The sequence below is a fragment of the Danio rerio genome, chromosome 3 (assembly GCF_052040795.2).
Source record: "Danio rerio strain M-AB ecotype USA chromosome 3, GRCz13ab, whole genome shotgun sequence".
NCBI lineage: Eukaryota > Metazoa > Chordata > Actinopteri > Cypriniformes > Danionidae > Danio > Danio rerio.
The window spans coordinates 30453145-30468544 of NC_141023.1; the positions used below are offsets into that span (position 1 = coordinate 30453145).

Below are 15400 nucleotides of genomic sequence, written 5' to 3' on the forward strand. Positions count from 1 at the left end.
GAATAAGATCATACTTCATAACAACAAACAAACAGTTAATATCTTAATAATAGGCAAGCCAGTATCAATATCATGAATTGTGACCTAAACTAATCCCAGCAAGCATTTTTTTTTTGTTTTTAATAGATGTTTAATAGATGTATAATAAACCTCTAAACACAGTCATCTTGCCTAAAACAAGGCTAAATTTGGCCTGTCAGTGAAAATTTAATAGACGTCTAGGAATATACCAAAACTATAGACTAGTTTTTAAATAGACAGAAATGAATGACTACACGTATAAACTCTGTCTAATCTGTCTATTTGACGACTAGTCTAGATTTGGCCTATTCTTGAATGTCCATTAGATTTTCACTGACAGTGCAAATTTAGCCTTGTTTTAGCCAAGCTATCTACGCTTAGAGATCTATTAAACACTAAATTGTTTGCTGGGATTTGTCTGTCATTTGTACATATTAAGTACTTAAAGCATGTAGGAGGATAAAAGTCTGTTTAACGCTTTGGGTGGAACTGGTGACTAACAGCAGCACTAAAGCATGTGTAACGTTTACTAAAGTTTTGATTTGACTAGTTTAGCGGTCCCCGTCAGGCTCTCCATGCTTCATGTTTGAACAATTGACAGGTCAACATGAATAATGCTCACATCTTCCATTGTCACAATATGTAGGTTGTGTTCCACCACATTCAGCCCTGCAGTGGTCGTTTAAGACCACATAACTGGTTCTTCTAAAGAGAAAAAGGTCCCAGCACATATGATTTTTTTCATTGGTAGTGTATAACGGTAAAGCCCACCCACTATTTTAGGTTTATTTATCACACAGCCCCACTCGCACATTACTGACAAAAGCCCCAGACGCAGCAGAGCAGCTTGAGGTAAGAACATCATTTCACACCTTCAAAATAACAATATGCCTTTACTTTCTCTAGACAAGCTTGTTATTTTTTTGTGATGCAAGGCAAAGGAAACAAAGCAACTGAAATCTGTTCTGTTTTTAATATTATGTCTTTTGATTACTGTGGGGAAGATCCTCTAAAATGTCTTACAAATTTGATATTTTTAACTACTACAATATGATAATATTGTCTCCCTATCATTTTTTATGCAGTAAGTTACAGACTGTTATTAAAAAAAATATAGGTAGCACAAGGCATTCATCCTGTTATGACAGTAATATTAAGAGAAAAAAAACTGTCTCAGAGATTAAAGTTTAAAAGACATTGTTTTACTTCAGAAGTGTCTCTGTTTAAGTGTCTTAAACTTCACAACTCATTTGTATATTGAGTTTTGGATCTCTTCAAACAATAATATGGTAATTCATTATACAGCGGTCAGCATAATTGAGTACACCCCATGTTGAAAAGAATATTTTTATCCATTTATCAGTGAATATAGGCAATGTCTTTTGGTGATATAAAACAAAACAGATTTATTAAACAGATACATTTATTAAAATCATATTTTAGACGCCAAACATATTTAGAAATTAAAAGAGAATACAATTAAATTCAAGCAAAATATTGAGGAAAAAAAAATTCTGCAAAATTTTTAACTTTTTTTCCACTTCTCTTGATTTTTCCTCTTGTTTTAAATTTGTATTTAATATATATATATATTTTTAAAACATATAAAGGTAAAACTTTATTTTGATGGTCCAGTTGAGTATTAGTAGACTGTCTGCTTAATATCTGTTGATACTGCAGACATTTAATGCAGACATTTAAATGACTATAAAAAATTCTTTGTACATGTCAACATACACTAACCCTAACCCCAACCATAACATTAACCCCAACCTAACAGTCTACTTATAATCTAATAAGAATTAGTTGGCATGTAAATGCAATGTAATTTCAATTCAACAAATGGACCATCAAAATAAAGTGTGACCCATATAAATTTGGGTGTACTACTTTTTGGACTGTTATCGTAAGTTATTTTGTTAGATAAGCTCCAGATTTGGCTGACTAATTTAATGTATGTGCACAAATATAATATCGTACAGCTTCCCATTTAAAATAGGATTTTAAAAGATAGATTTGTGAGTGGGGTGTACTTACATATGCTGAGCACTGTATTAATAGCGATACCTGATACCTGTTCGAAAATAGAATTTTTTATGATCCATGTCGATAAAAGTAAATAATAATATTAACTGATATACAACATTAAAACCCTTTTTCCCCATTGTATTTATACAATGTTACACACTTTTATTTAATTACTCGGAGTACAAGGCATCCATTCAGTTATGAAAGCCATGTTAATATTTCAAAATTAGTTGTTTTAGAGCAGGAGTGTCAAACTCAATCCTTGGAGGGCCGAAGCCCTGCACAGTTTAGTTCCAACCCTGCTCCAACACACTTACCTGTAGGTTTCAAACAAGCCTGAAGGACTCAATTAGTTTGATCAGGTGTGTTTAATTAGGGTTGGAACTAAACTGTGCAGAGCTGCGGCCCTTTTGGAACTGAGTTTGACACCTGTGTTTTAGAGACTTTAGAGTTCTATTTGGTAATGATATTTTAAAAGCAATACAATAAAACTGAATATTGAGGTCTATTATCTTTGTAGACAAGCAATAAATTGCCCATAATAGTAACCACACAACAAAGTAATACTTTTTATCTTCCTCTTTATACACTACTGTTAATTAAAAACTTTAACTCAGAATAAGAATATCTTTAAAACCTGGTACATAAGTCATTTTGTGCATCTGCGTGGGCATGTGTGTATATACTGTTACAAACCCCTGATGTTAATCTAGGGGATAGTGGGGTTTGACATTTATTTAATTTAAATATATTTATATAAACAGTGAATGAGCGGAAATACAACCAAAGTAATGCCAAAAAAAATGTGTGCTTTTATTTACGATCCCAAAGTGAACAACAACAACAAATTAATCAAAAATACAGAAAAAGTAATAAGGCAAAAATATACTATTTACAATATGTACAACACTGTGACAAATAAAGACGGGAAAAAAAACAAGACAGCTGGCAGAAGGGACGCGGGCAGCGCTAAAGAAATGAAAAGAACAAAACCCAAACTATATATATATATATATATATATATATATATATATATATATATATATATATATATATATATATATATATATATATATATATTTATATATATATATATATATATATATATATATATATATATATTTATATATATATTTATATATATATATATATATATATATATATATATATATATATATATATATATATATATATATATATATATATATATATGTGTGTGTGTGTGTGTGTGTGTGTGTGTGTGTGTGTGTATATATATATATATATATACATACATACATACATATATATATATATATATATACATATAAACAAAAGTGCGGTGCGGTGGCATAATTGGTAGCGCTGTCACCTCACAGCGAGAAGGTCACTGGTCGGCTCGGCTCGGTCAGTTGGCATTTCTGTGTGGAGTTTGCATTTTCTCCGCTCCGGTTTCCCCCACAGTCCAAAGACATGTGGTGTAGGTGAATTGGGTAAGCAAAATTGCCCATAGTGTATGTGTGTGGATGAGAGTGTATGGGTGTTTCCCAGAACAGGGATGCAGCTTGAAGAGCATACGCTGAGTAAAACATATGCTGGATAAGTTGGCGGCTCTTTCCGCTGTGGTGACCCCTGATTAATAAAGGGACTAAACCAAAAAGAAAATGAACGAATGATTACATAAAAGTTTGTGACAACCTCTAAATCAGGGGTGGACAAACTTTTTCGTGTAAAAGGCTAAAAATGAAATATCATTATGAGCCATGGGCCGAATATTCCAATCTAAATTACATTCAATTTGCCATGAGTAATTTGTTAATGCAATAAAGAAACATGAATACACAAGTCAAGGAGAATCTGCCTTTACCTTGATTTGCTCACCAAAGTCTCTGCAATGTCCTCTGTTCATCGGGTGACAGTATGTACATCTAAACTGATTTGTTTACAATACTTAATTGAAAGATTTCATTTCAGTTAGCTTCCAGCAGCAAAATAATCAAAATGTTACATTAGATTTCAAATGACAATCTCTAAACCATCCCCATAATTCTCCCTCTCTTTCCAGATATGATGGCGGGCCATCTCAAAGGTTGCGTTTGGCCCACGGGCCCTAGTTTAGGCATCTCTGCTCTACATCATAAATTCAGGCATTTCAATCATTTCACTGGCCTGAGGCGTATAAAATCCAGCATCTAGGTGTGCAGAATGCTTCTACAAACATTCGTAAAAGAATTGCTCTCAGGAGCTCAGTAAATTCAAGCATGGCACAGTGATAGGTTGCCACAATAAGTCCATTGGATATCACAAATGCACTTCCAGGAGAACGGGCAAATATTCCCATAAACACTCCTAAATCTTGTGGAAAGCATTCCCAGAAGAGCTCAAGCTGTTATAGCTGCAAAAGCTGGGCCAACTCCATTTTAAACCCAATAGATTGGCAAAGGTTGCCACCTTTGGTAATATAGTGTGCGTGGTGTGTGTGTGTGTGTGTGTGTGTGTGTGTGTGTGTGTGTGTGTGTGTTACGTGTGCCATCTACTAGAGAAAAAAATAACACATTTTGAATAACAACAAAAAAATTAATCCAACGTTTATAAATACAAGTTATAAATTGCAGCTGAATAAACCAATTTGTAAAACTGCCACTATTAACCCATTTTTATGGTTTCATAAACATGTTTGCATTTATTTTCTCCAGGTTTTTGAATATGCAGCTACTATAGTTGTCGGTGAGCAAATATGTTGTAAGAACCCTTTAACGTAAAAATTGAATAGGAGGAGGACGTTTGGCTTTCTAACTCAAAGAAACTGCTTTCAACATATCAATTCATATTCATAAACACATTTATCATGTTTAAAATTAGAAAACCATTTGATATGAACCCTCCCAAAAATGATCTATCATATAATTTCAACTAATCCATTTGTCTAACAGTCATGAAACACACACTAGTTTCCCCAAAAGACTACTGTTAGTCAAAAAGATAAATAAATAAAAAGGTTTAAGTGTTATTTCCAAGTGGGAAAAGTTTATTTTACTCTGAGGATTTTGCTGTGTGTCAATTCGTGTATCAGAAAAGTCTGTTTTAAAGTAAAGATATCAGTTAAAGGCTTAAGTTATATTTAGATGGAGTATTATGAAAGCAAAAGTCAATCAATAACCTTGATTTATAAACGTATTTACACATTATTCCCTAATTCCTCATGTTTTCCAAACTTATAGAGTTGTATTTGCCCATTTGTATTTGTATTTGATCTTTTGAAATTTAGATAGACAAAAAACTATAGCTCTCTTGTAAGTATTGTTTTGTTTGGATGAATCTAGAGATCTTCATAATTATGGTATTATATATTTGTAAAGAAAAAAATCAGTAACATGAAAATTGCCTTTATTTGGGAGAGTTTGCCTCCATTTTGCATCCTGGAATTAGGAGTAGAAAGCCAAAAGCCTCACATGACATGAAGTAAATCAATTCCTTTTTTCTATCTTGAAATCTTTTATTTAGCGGTTTGCTTGCATGCCACTGAGAAATTAAAGACGGATAGCATGTAGAAAATGACTTATAAAAGGAACATTTCAACTGTGAACTTTGGCAACTAGTTGTCAGTGGGTTTAAAAAGGTTAAAACTCAAAATGCCTTGTTTTTTCACAGGAAAGAAGAGCATCCATACACATTTCCTCCACTCATTGACAGAGATGAGGGCTGGATTGTTTTTTTACCTTCTCTTGCCTGTTGTGCAGTCCTGCACTAAAGGTAAACCCAAAGAGTGTGAAGAAGCAACCTTTGCACCCGGATCTAACCTGGCCGGAGAAGGATACGACGTGATCAAGATGCAGCGCAAGGGAGCTTTTGTCATCAACACAGACGTCTGGAGGCAAAAGGACAAATCCTGCACCCTCTGCAAGAACCCCTATATGGACGGAGCTTTACAAAAGCTTCCTCTGTCAGTGGTGGACTGGAGAACCAGCCAAAAATGCACCGTGAAAGTCTCCAGTTCTCTATACCATTCCAGCGAGGACCTGGTGAGCTCCAGCGCCTCCTCTATTGAGAACAACTGGGGTGCAAGTTTGGGGATAGAGGCTAAAAAAACAACAGGCTCGATAGTTTTGGCAGGAAGCAAGTCAAAGCTTGCAGAGTACTCAATGGAGAAGACCAAAAAAGACAAGTTCAACTTTGCAAGTCAAAGTATTTCCTGTGCTTATTACAGGTGGGATTCTTGTCTAATAGTACTGCATACACTTCTACTTTCCAAAGTCACCCCCCCGCCACTCAAATTAGTTTAAGAGCGAAGTGAAGCGAGTGAGCGAGTGAAGTTTTACAAACAAAGTTTGAGAAGAGCACATGATATGATTGATCATGGCTGGCCTCTCATCCGTAATCAGCAATAATCCAATCAGATTGATTCAAGCTTACAATAAATAGACAGATTGCCCTGCTGACTTATCTTTATATTGGAAGAATCCCCGTCTCCACCCCATCTCCCCTTTTTCTCCCTTTACCAGGGGAAGCTCTCGAGACCTACATAATCTCGGATCCCCTTTACTGACCAGGCGGGAGCCCTGGGCTCAATTATCTCAGAGCTCAGGGTTCTCAGGACAGCATGCTAAACCCGCTAATAGCGTCAATCAATATTTAAGTGTGAACTCTTAAAACTTATTCAGTGATTTTTACAAGATTGTACATTTCCTTGTAAACTGGATAAGAATTATTTTGTACACAATTTGTAATGAACAATAAATCAAGTAACTGCAATTTGCCAAACTGACTTTAATTAACTGTTTGAAATCATAAATATGTTAATTTATACACAATATTAATTTTAATAATTTTAATAACTAGCTTTCAATAACTCATTTGCAACGGGGAGCATGCATGAAACATTTCTGAATGAAAGTGAAAGTGCCAAACTGCAGTTAAAGTCGGCAAACTAAAACTGAAACACCTGAAATTTCATGAAACTCTAGAAGAAATGTGCCAAACTCCGATAAGCAAAATCAATTTCAGGCGGGGCTGACAGGACGTCTTTCATGGTAATAAAGAAAAAGTCTTTCATGAATTCTCTTGGATTTCTAACCTCAATCCCCTCTGGGGCCGACCACTCGTAGATTCTGTCCCTTCAATCGAGAGACCAAATCATCAACAGCAGACCCCAACGTAGCATTTAAATCCGAAGCCGCTGTTAATTCGGCTCATAACGAAGTAACTTTGTGCCATATCAGACGCCTCGAGGTCTTGGCCTGGGGCTTCGTGGTCTGCCAGGTTTTTTTTATCCCTCCCCATTCCTGCATTCGCTTCGCTCCCTGATTATTAAAGACATTTTAAATCCTGTCGAATATAAGAAATGACTGCTGCAGATGACACAAACTAAGGAAAAAGTCAGTGCTAGTAATTGGTGCTAGGCTGTCCAATTACTGTCCTATCTACCCACCCAGGTAGCAAAAAATTCTGGCCCAGATTTGGGATAAAGCTGGCACAGCAAGCATTCATCAAAAATCACCAAAAGCTGATTGTGTGGGCCAGAACTGGGCCAGAGAAATTTTGCTATGTGGGTAATAAAGGCAAAAAGGCCAAAAATGTATCTCAAATAAAAAGAAAAGACAAGCAATGCCAGTACTGATTTTATTATACAGATTTATTTTCTTATAGAGTACGCTTCATATGTTATCACTTTTATATTCTCAAAACTGGTACCATACAATTTCGTCAGCATTTTAAAAGGTGAAAAAAAAGCAAGAAAGATCTTGATGTTTTAGTGTTTTTGCTGATTTAATAACTTTTTTTGGCGCATTTATAAAATTAAGTCTTTTGGGGTCCTTCTTTTTGAGAACTGCTGTCATAAAAGTCTAATATCACACAGTCTTCTCCTATATTTCTTGCCTAACACAAGTTTCCCATGTATATCTACAGCTATCGAGTCTCCAACAAGCCTGTTCTCCATCCTGAGTTCAAACGATCTGTGAAGGAGCTTCCCAAGACATACAACCTTCAATTCAAGCCGCGTTTCTACAAGTTCATTAACACCTTTGGAACCCATTACATCACAAAGGTAATTCAAGGGTCGACTTCTTTATAATTTACGACACTTGCACTGAATGGATTACAAAGGCCAAAATACTTCAACAAGCCAAATCAGTAATCAGATTTATTTTGCCAGGTAACTCTTGGCGGAAACGTGCACTCAGTGACCAGTATCAGACAATGTGAAACCGCTCTTCAGGGCTTAAGCACAGACGAAGTAAAGGCCTGCTTGGATTTGGAGGCAAATATGAGCATTCTTGGCAAAGCAGACATGAAAGCCGAATCAAAACACTGTAGTCAAAATCAGGACAAAACAGAGAGCAAAACCAGCTTCTCCAGCCGCTTCAATGACAGGTGAGTTCATTCGTGTATAGCTTGTCTTACATAAATTGCCAGTGGAGTAAAGTAACAAATTACAAATTCTCAAATGACTGTAATTGAGTAGTTTTTCCTCAGGAATTTAAAAAATGTGTACTTTTACTTTCCCTAAAGTACATTTTTAGTGCAGCATCTGTACTTTTACTCCACACTCCATTATTTCTTGTCTATGAGAATAGTAGAAAAGTTAAATCCTGTGATTCCTGTCCAAATCGCACATAGAAAGTAAATCGCGTCATACTGAACAACCTCAAGATATGTGCACTATATAAATGCAGCAAACTATTTGAAAGCATTAAAAGTGTTCAAGATGTGTAAAATGTTTACACGCACTGACCTAGAGACTGGCTGTTTCTCAATATGTGTTCTTCAGCAATCTTGCATCCTTGTGTTCTCGTGTAACGTCATCATCGACTGCCAAAGTTCAGCTCCCGCAAGAACAGCGACACGTGACAGTTCCCGGATGTGTTTGTGATATCAAGGATGCACCGATGCAGACTTGAGCACCGATCTTGCTTTAGAAGTCCCAGAAGTCATTGCGACTGGAGGTGGGAAGTGCAGCATTTAATGCAGGTTTATTATTAAAGTTCAGAGATATCACTTATTTACCTCAGGAGTTTCCCTAAATCAGGGGTGTCCAAACTCGGTCCTGCAAGGCCAGTGTCCTGCAGATTTTAGCTCCAACTTGCCTCAGCACACCTGCAAGGAGGTTTAGAAAGGCTAGTAAAGCTGCTGTCACACTAGAGTTTGTGTGTGCGAAATTCTGTTGTGCGGAGCTGCGAAAAGGGATGGGATTAAGTAAAACTGATCATCAAGGGATGCATGATTTATTGATAAAATTTTTCAAATATGACTAAAGTAAGTATTACATGGTGGCAAAGATAATGTTTCATCTAAAAAACACTGCATTCAAATATTTTGGACAAAACGGTACAACATCTTAGCAGCTGTTTGTCTTATATCTGCAAAAACACTGCAAGAAGTTTAAAAGATTAGTGTTCATCCTAAAAAATGTGTTTTAAACTTGTTTTACATTCAAGATATGTTAACATTCTTAAATCAATAAACTATATTTTGTGTATATTGAGAAGTTTATTTTTTCAAATAGAAATAAAGCTTATATATATAAATATATATACACAAACACAGTTGAAATCAGAATTATTAGCCCCCTTTGAATTTAATTTTTCTTTAAATTATTTCCCAAATTATGTTTAACAGAGCAAGGAAATTTTCATAGTATGTCCGATAACATTTTTTCTTCCAGAGGAAGTATTATTTGTTTTATTTTGGCTAGAATAAAATCAGTTGTAAATTGTCAAATTTTAGCTTATTTTTAAGCTTTTTTTTTTCAATAGCCTACAGAACAAACCATTGTTATACAATAGCTTGCCTAATACCCTAACCTGCCTAGTTAACCTAATTAACCTAGTTAAGCCTTTAAATGTCACTTTAAGCTGTATAGAAATGTCTTGAAAAATATCTAGTCAAATATTATTTACTGTCATCATGGCAAAGATAAAATAAATCATATATATATATATATATGGCAAAGCAGTGGTGCAGTAGGTAGTGCTGTCGCCTCACAGCAAGAAGGTCGCTGGTTCGAACCTCGGCTCAGTTGGCGTTTCTGTGTGGAGTTTGCATGTTCTTCCTGCGTTCGTGTGGGTTTTCTCCAGGTGCTCCGGTTTCCCCCACAGTTCAAAGACATGCGGTACAGGTGAATTGGGTAGGCTAAATTGTCCGTAGTGTATGAGTGTGTATATGTGGATGTTTCCCAGAGATGGGTTGCGGGCATCTGCTGCGTAAAAAACATGCTGGATAAGTTGGCGGTTAATTCCGCTGTGGTGACCCCGGATTAATAAAAGGACTAAGCCGACAAGAAAACGAATGAATATTTAATTTTTTTCTTTAATGAAAAATATAATTAAAACCATTGCTTTTCTGCTCCATTGTTAGCCATGTTTTCGCTCTTTATAAAAATATATTATATTAAAATTGCAGTAATTATGTGATTTTGCACATGTTGATCACCGTTTGTATACTGTTTTAATAGAAATGCCATTTACTACAATACCATTTTGGTTATCATGGTTTAACATTGCTTAATGTTCAACAACAAATGTTTTGTTTGTTTTTTAATTTTTGTAATTGAAGTACAAAATCACTTTATCGAGACTTAATATGTACTAGTGATGTGTTGATGATATTTTACTGTCAATGTGTAAACAACTTACAATCCCTGACCTCCAAGGTTGAACCCTGTAGACAGATATTTACATAAACATTTTTGACAGAAAAAAAAAAATCAAAAAGATGTAACATAATATCATTTTGATGAGCTCATTTAATGATGAAGCAGCAAATTGGAGTGTAAGCATGTGCATATTGCATATATTGAAATATGTTCAATCTCTAATACGTTTCTGACTACACTTAAAGGGTCACAAAACGCAACACATTGTTTGAGATGTTGACAGTCATATATATGTCTCACATTGCTAAAAACACTGTTAGGATACATCATTTAGCTAAAAAGTGAAAATTGGTTGTTTTTGCGTTATATTTTGCGCTAATTTGTTCTTCCAGTTCCACAGCCATGAGATCATTGGCTGTCTGTACCGACCAGTACAAAGTGACGTTATTGAGTTTTTGGCATTAATTCATGAGGAAGACTTGGTTCGAACCAATAAGCATGCTCTATTGTGAACGAGATGGAACTTCATTAATATGCATGATATAGTTTCGAAGACTCTTTTTATCTGTTGCAGTGTTTAGAGAAGCGCCACGTTGTGTTGCCAACAAGTAGAAGAATTGTTTGGAGACATGGGTCATCAGTATTGCATTTATAAATGTGCTAAAGCAAAAGTTTTGTTTCCATTTCCCTGTGATTAGAACACAGCTCGAAAATATGTTTGTAAGATTTTTTTTTTACTCGAGAGCTTTTCGAATGTGGAAATTGTGAAATCTGGATTTTATGGTGACAGCCACCTCACTAATAGCAAAACTCTCACTAACAACAGGAGCTTCTGAATCATATAGCCATTTGTACTGAAATTTTTTTTTAGCATTACTATTTTATTTAAATAAAAAAAAAAATTGGCCAAAAATGTATTATCAGTGAATCCGTATCTAACACTTCTCAAATTATCTTTATGTTTCTGTCAAAGGCTGACCGAGGTCACCGGAGGTCACACCACAGAGCCCGAGCTCCTTTTTTCAGGAGGGAAAGACCCATCAGCTTACAAAGAATGGCTGGCATCCCTGCCGCAAAACCCAGATGTGATTTCTCACTCTCTGGAGTCCCTGCACGAGCTGATCCCCACCAAATACCCAGTGCGCAAACACATGCGCCAAGCCATCCACGACTACATCCTGGAAAATTCCCTTTGGAGGAACTGCACCGACCCCTGCACTAATGGCGTCAAAACCAACCCAAACAATCCATGTGTCTGCACTTGCCACAACAAACCCGGAATCACACCAGACTGTTGCCCGTCCAAACGTGGACTCTCTCGGGTGCAGGTCACGGTCGTTAAGGCTCAAGATCTTTGGGGTGACACAACCACAGCGACCGATGGCTATGTTAAAGTGTTCGACAAAAATAACGTGAAGATTGGATCTACAAATATGATACCGAATAACAATTCACCCTACTGGGGGCAAACCTTCGATCTGGGTGATGTCATCCTGGCAGAGAATGACAATATCAAACTGGAGGTGTGGGATGAAGACAGTAAATGGGATGACGATTTGTTGGGAACCTGTCAGGTAGCCATAAAAGTAGATCAGAGTCAGACCTACAATTTCTGCAGTTTGAATCATGGTTTGCTCTATTACAATACAAAAGTGACATGCGCCCCCGGTTTGGCTGGCACCTATTGTGAAAAGTATGTGGGTTCCCCCATGAACTTTCACCTGGAGAAGGTTTACGTGTCTCGAAATGCACGACCTGTGCCACCAGAAATACTTTTAAGCCATGGAGTGCTTCTGGACAGACTTTACGTATATCACAAGACAAATTACAATAATACAGTTTTGTAGATACTTTGGCTCTGGATGAGATTATGTGGCTATTTGCAATATATCCTGATTCTTGCTTGTATTTATTACTATAAGATTATTATATTTAATCTAATTCTTGCATAATACATATTTAGGCTATACCATTCTTAGAAGTTTTTTTTTTTGCATATGTCTGGGTGATTCTACAATTGCAGTAAGGGTGTACTCAATACTATGCTATTGTACCGTGCCCAGGCCCGTTTCCCGGATTTGAGAAGTGTGAGTGCGCTGAAACGGGCTCACTTTGGCCCAGTACACTTGTGTGCGAGTTTCATATGGATTTATTAATCAACCTTACTGTTCAGTGAACGCAAACTGTTGTAGTTATTAAAGATGCAAACCCCTCACTGCACCACAGCTGCACACCTTCAGCAAACCTCCTCATTCCTGCAGCACAAAGGCTTAATGATTGTTTATGAGCATCAAAAGTGGCTGATCTGTTCGGCGAAATATCTGACTGCGTGTCATCGCATCCCTAAGGACTAAAGCGATATAACTAGAGAAATCTCCACTGTTCTGAGTGAGAGCGCTTCTCACTGAACAGCACAGCATCGATGACGTAAGCGTGCCCAGGCCCGAATGTAATGTGAGTGCGGGCCGTCGGGGGAGGCGGGAGGGTGGACAAGCATGCTTTGGCCCGGTTCGAGACAACTGTACATAGTGTGAGTACAGCCTATTTCTACAATTGTCAGTGACTTGTTTTTTTTTAAAGTTATATTTGTAATTAATATAAAACTTTGTCTTGTTATAGATTGTTGTATAGAAGTTATTGCGAGTTTTTGGGTAATATTTAGTAATTCTTTTCATAATTTGTCACTTAAAGTCATGCCCAATCGGGTTGTCATCGTCCTAACCTTCGACCACCGCCCGTTCCACAATGCACGGGCCCCTCACGGCTCCCCCTGCAGGTAGCAGACTTGCAGTAGGATCGCTTCTTCGGGTTAAGCCCAGTCAGGTTCCGTGGGAAAAAACCCAGCCACCATGCGCTCGCATACGAGCAGCAACCTTAGGCCTGGCTCCAGGGTGAGGCCCCGGCAGCGTCATACCAAGCGACATGACGGTCCTTGCTGTTACTAAACTCATAAGAACTTTTTGAACAGCACTTAGTCACCTAAGACCTTTTTGCCTTGGGAGACCCTACCAGGGGCATTAGCCCCCGACAACATAGCTCTTAGGATCACTCAGGTACTTAAACCCCTCCACCACGATAAGGTGGCAGTTCATGGAGGAGTATAGAGTTTCACAAGTGTGACACGGCTAGGATGGGAGTCAGCACCTCGAAGTCCGAGGCCATCATGCTCCACCGGAAAAAGGTGGTTAGCATCTCCAGGTTGGAGAAAAATCCTTACCCCAAGTGGAAGAGTTCAATCTTAGGGTTTTGTTCACAAGTGAGGTAAGGATAGAACGTGAGATTGACAGGTGGATTGGTGCAGTGGCAGCAGTAATGCGGTCGATGTACCGGTCCGTTGTGGTGAAGGAGGAGCTGAGTTGAAAGGCAAAGCTTTCGATTTACCGGTCAAACTGCGTTCCTATTCTTACCTATGGTCATGAGTTTTGGGTCATGACCGAAAAGACAAGATCTCGGATACAAGTGGCCGAAGTTAGTTTCCTTTACAGGGTGGTAGAGCACACCCTTATGGAAAGGGTGAGCAGCTCGTAGTAGAGCAGCTGCTTCTCCACATCAAGAGAAGTCAGCTGAGGTGGCTCAGGCATCTGTTTCAGATCCCTCCTGGATGCCTAACAAGGAAGGTGTTCCGTATCTTGTAACTAATATTTGAATAATTTCTCACCTATTGTTGTGGAACACAAAATATTAGGCCATAATAATATGGTATCTTCAGCAAGTGTGTTATATTTTTGAAAATCATGACTTTTTGTGCTCTAAATTATATTGTGTATATTTCTCATCATGCCTTATTGTGTATTAAGAAAAATAAATGTAATTTTCTTCATATTTGTTATTTTATAAAAAAGCCTTAAATCATAACCCTAATTCTCCATCATGAAATAGTTTTAGAATATCTTTACATAAAAGGGTCAGTAAATTGTTTGCTAATTCCATTACCATTCAACACTTTGCCTTTAAATTGGTGTTTAAATTTCCCACAAGCAGACAAACTGTCAGCTAATACTATATTATGACTGTAACTGATTTGTAGTTGCAAAGTTTATTCTGATCAACAAAATGAACAAAATATGAAAGTCAAAAAAGTATATCTATCTATACTGCATGATTTCCATGCTTGCACTAACATTTTCTCAATAACATGCCACTTATATTGTAACCGTGCTGTGTTCAAAATAATGCTTCTTCAATCTGCATTATTACTAATCACATGTACATTTCATGGTTATAGAGAGACATAACAATGTTCATGATGATAGTTATATAGATTTTAACAAATGCTTGTATCTTTTTTCTGATCAATCTGCTTTGTTCATAAAATAATTCACCCATAAATAAATATCTGCTACCAGCATTACTCTTTTCCCTCTGCAGAACATAAAAGAAGACATTGTGCACACTGTTTAAACTGCTTTTGTCTATAAAACAGGTCTCAAAGTGTACAAAACAACACTAATGTTTTATTACTAAAGCTATTTTTCCATAGCTCAAAATACCACAAAATATTACGCAATCTGTATTTGTAAGTCCCTTTAACAATGGCTCTGATTCGTATTTTTCTCTTAAATGATGCCTAACCAGTGAGACACAGGATGCTAGTTGTGTGGTTTTCCTGTAGACAGATGAGAATCGAGAGCAGAATAAACAACACTTATGAGCTCACAAGATTATGACTGTTATGGTATACTCTGTCATATTGCTACCATCCTGTTTTGAGCCTTTATGTAATGGTTAACTCGATAACACAAAAAGGAATGCACTCATACTGCAAATTACAACCATCTA

General features: G+C 36.8%; 1 protein-coding gene and 1 long non-coding RNA gene across 3 annotated transcripts in view; both read left to right on the forward strand.

Annotated features, from left to right (window-relative positions):
• LOC147845656 (uncharacterized) overlaps positions 1–15400 on the forward strand; it is a 191443-nt gene that overhangs the window by 21784 nt on the left and 154259 nt on the right. The gene's annotated exons all lie outside the window — the stretch shown is intronic.
• On the forward strand, positions 781–15110 carry prf1.1 (perforin 1.1). Of its 2 annotated transcripts, XM_087241801.1 has the most exons (5): positions 781–873; positions 5680–6235; positions 7936–8074; positions 8183–8400; positions 11595–15110. In XM_087241801.1, exons 2-5 carry the CDS (start codon positions 5724–5726, stop codon positions 12466–12468), a joined length of 1743 nt encoding a protein of 580 aa, XP_087097927.1. In that variant the 5' UTR covers positions 781–873; positions 5680–5723; the 3' UTR covers positions 12469–15110.